General features: G+C 39.6%; 1 protein-coding gene across 1 annotated transcript; it reads left to right on the forward strand.

Annotated features, from left to right (window-relative positions):
* Positions 1-527: 527 nt before the first annotated feature.
* LOC130079630 (uncharacterized) lies at positions 528-1782 on the forward strand. The gene has a single exon (XM_056244972.1). The coding sequence runs from the start codon at positions 553-555 to the stop codon at positions 1780-1782; it is 1230 nt and encodes a 409-aa protein (XP_056100947.1). The 5' UTR covers positions 528-552.
* Positions 1783-2149: the final 367 nt, after the last annotated feature.

The raw sequence follows: 2149 nt of genomic DNA on the forward strand, positions 1-2149 counted from the left end.
CAACAACACCTCAGACTGACAGAAACGTAAAAATAAACGTGAATTTAGGCCACTTTAGTTTTGTACACATTGTCATGTTAATTATAAGCAAATAATTTTTTTTATTGACCACAATATACCAAAAGGTTCTATAAAATTGTTATTATTATTGTTATTGTTATTTACAGTTCGTATTATGCTCTGTTCATTACTGTTCTGTCTAAATAAACAGGACATTTGCATTTACATTTGGGTTATGCAGTGTTTTTAAATTATATTTTACACTGGGGTGCCTTAAGATTTTATGCACTTTTGAAAGGTGCCCTGACTGAAAAAGGTTTGAGAAAGGCTGTGCTAAGCTATGCTAAAAGTGGTACCGCCAGAACCGGAAATCGGCTGAATGGATAAAAAAAACGGTAAAACTCAACAGTTTAACTCTGGGGGAGTTGTAAAATGAGCCTATTTACAAAATAAGTGGAGTATCCCTTTAAAGAAAGCATATTTCTATGAAACTCTTATCTTGTATTTTAATAGATGCCTATATATTCCTCTCTCCTCCTAAGGTACAGGACGATGATGGAAACATTAAATGAATTAGCCCAGCTGAGAGACTCTGGGTTCGGCCGACCCTGGCCCAGACACGGACTCAATCTCCTCTACTGGTTTGCCAATGACTGTGTTTCTTTTGGCAATGACAACATCATGCTCTCTGAATGTGACCCAGCCGACGGAGATTTCGGTTTTCACTATTTTGAGAACAGATATGACGAATATGGGGATCAACTTCTCCCAGACATCGATTTCCCTTACTATGTGGTTGGAAATCTAAATTCACCAGGAGCTGAAGAACTCCCTGAATACGTCTCAGAAGACAACTCTACTGACCAGCACACCAGCAACACGGACCGCATCATTGTCAGTCTCTACGATGAGGAGTGGTTTCATAGAGTTTATGTGACTCAACACCACGACCGCTCAAACTACGATCCAGACGCCACTTACCGGATCTCCAGAGGCCTTCTCATGATCATCAGGAGGATGTGTTTAAATACGTTTCTGGAGGAGATGGATTATAATACATATATACAGCCTTTCTTACCAACACCTGTCTTCAATTACAGACCTCCAACTACAAACACAGTCAGACCAAATGTCACCGCGATCACTCCATCATCCAGTGATTCAGATGACAGTGAGCATGAGATAGATGAGGACAAGAAAACAGGTTATTACACATTCATACCAACACCTGCCATCAATTACAGGCCTCAAACTACAAGTACAGCAAGTCCTCCATCATCCAGTGATCCAGCACACAAACAGCCTCCAGCAGCACAGAGCCATGACACCAAAATCCAGATAAATGACAACGAGAAGACAGGTTATTACACATACATACCTGATCTTTTAGTCTTACCAACACATGTCGGCAATTACAGGCCTCAAACTACAAACACAGTTAGTCCAGAATTCACTGTAATTCCTCCATCATCCAGTGATCCAGCACACAAAGAGCCTCCTCCAGCACAGAGCCATGACATCAAAATCCAGATAAATGACAACGAGAAGACCGTTTCTTTACCAAAACCTGTCGTCAATTACAGACCTCAAGCTACAAGTACAGTCAGTCCAGAATTCACTGCGGCCACTATATCATCCAGTGATCCGGCACACAAAGAGCCTCCTGCAACACAGAGCCATGACACCAAAATCCAAATAGATGATGACACGTCTACACAACAGCACTCAGCGAACCTACCCAAGAAGAAGGGATTATGCAAAAGATTCTGCACCATACTGTAAAACGGACTATCATCTGCAGCCACACTCTAATGCTCCTGGGAAAGTCATACGATTCTTTACCACAGAATGTGCATTGCAGTGATTTTGGTTGGACTCACTGGACAATTTCATATTTATCTTGCCTACAAAGACAGAAACTAAAAAATAACTAACATTTTATCATTAATTTTTATCAGGACTGATGGGAAATTTGAATTAGATGTCCTCGAAACAGCTGATTTTTTTTTTTTGTGAGCTTTAATCACCATTCTTTTTCACCATATAAAACAAAATGTGTGACAACTCAACATTCACAAACTGATGATTAATAATTTTCTTCCTGCACTGTAAAAAAAATTCCTAATTTTACAGAAAATAACTGTGATTT

Source organism: Rhinichthys klamathensis, unplaced genomic scaffold, assembly GCF_029890125.1.
Source record: "Rhinichthys klamathensis goyatoka isolate OS25496 unplaced genomic scaffold, OSU_Roscu_1.1 h1tg001190l_1, whole genome shotgun sequence".
In the NCBI taxonomy this organism is placed as follows: Eukaryota; Metazoa; Chordata; class Actinopteri; order Cypriniformes; family Leuciscidae; genus Rhinichthys; species Rhinichthys klamathensis.

Coding starts and splice junctions, on each gene's coding strand:
- LOC130079630 (XM_056244972.1), top strand. CDS start 553: ATGATGGAAACATTAAATGAATTAGCCCAGCTGAGAGACTCTGGGTTC.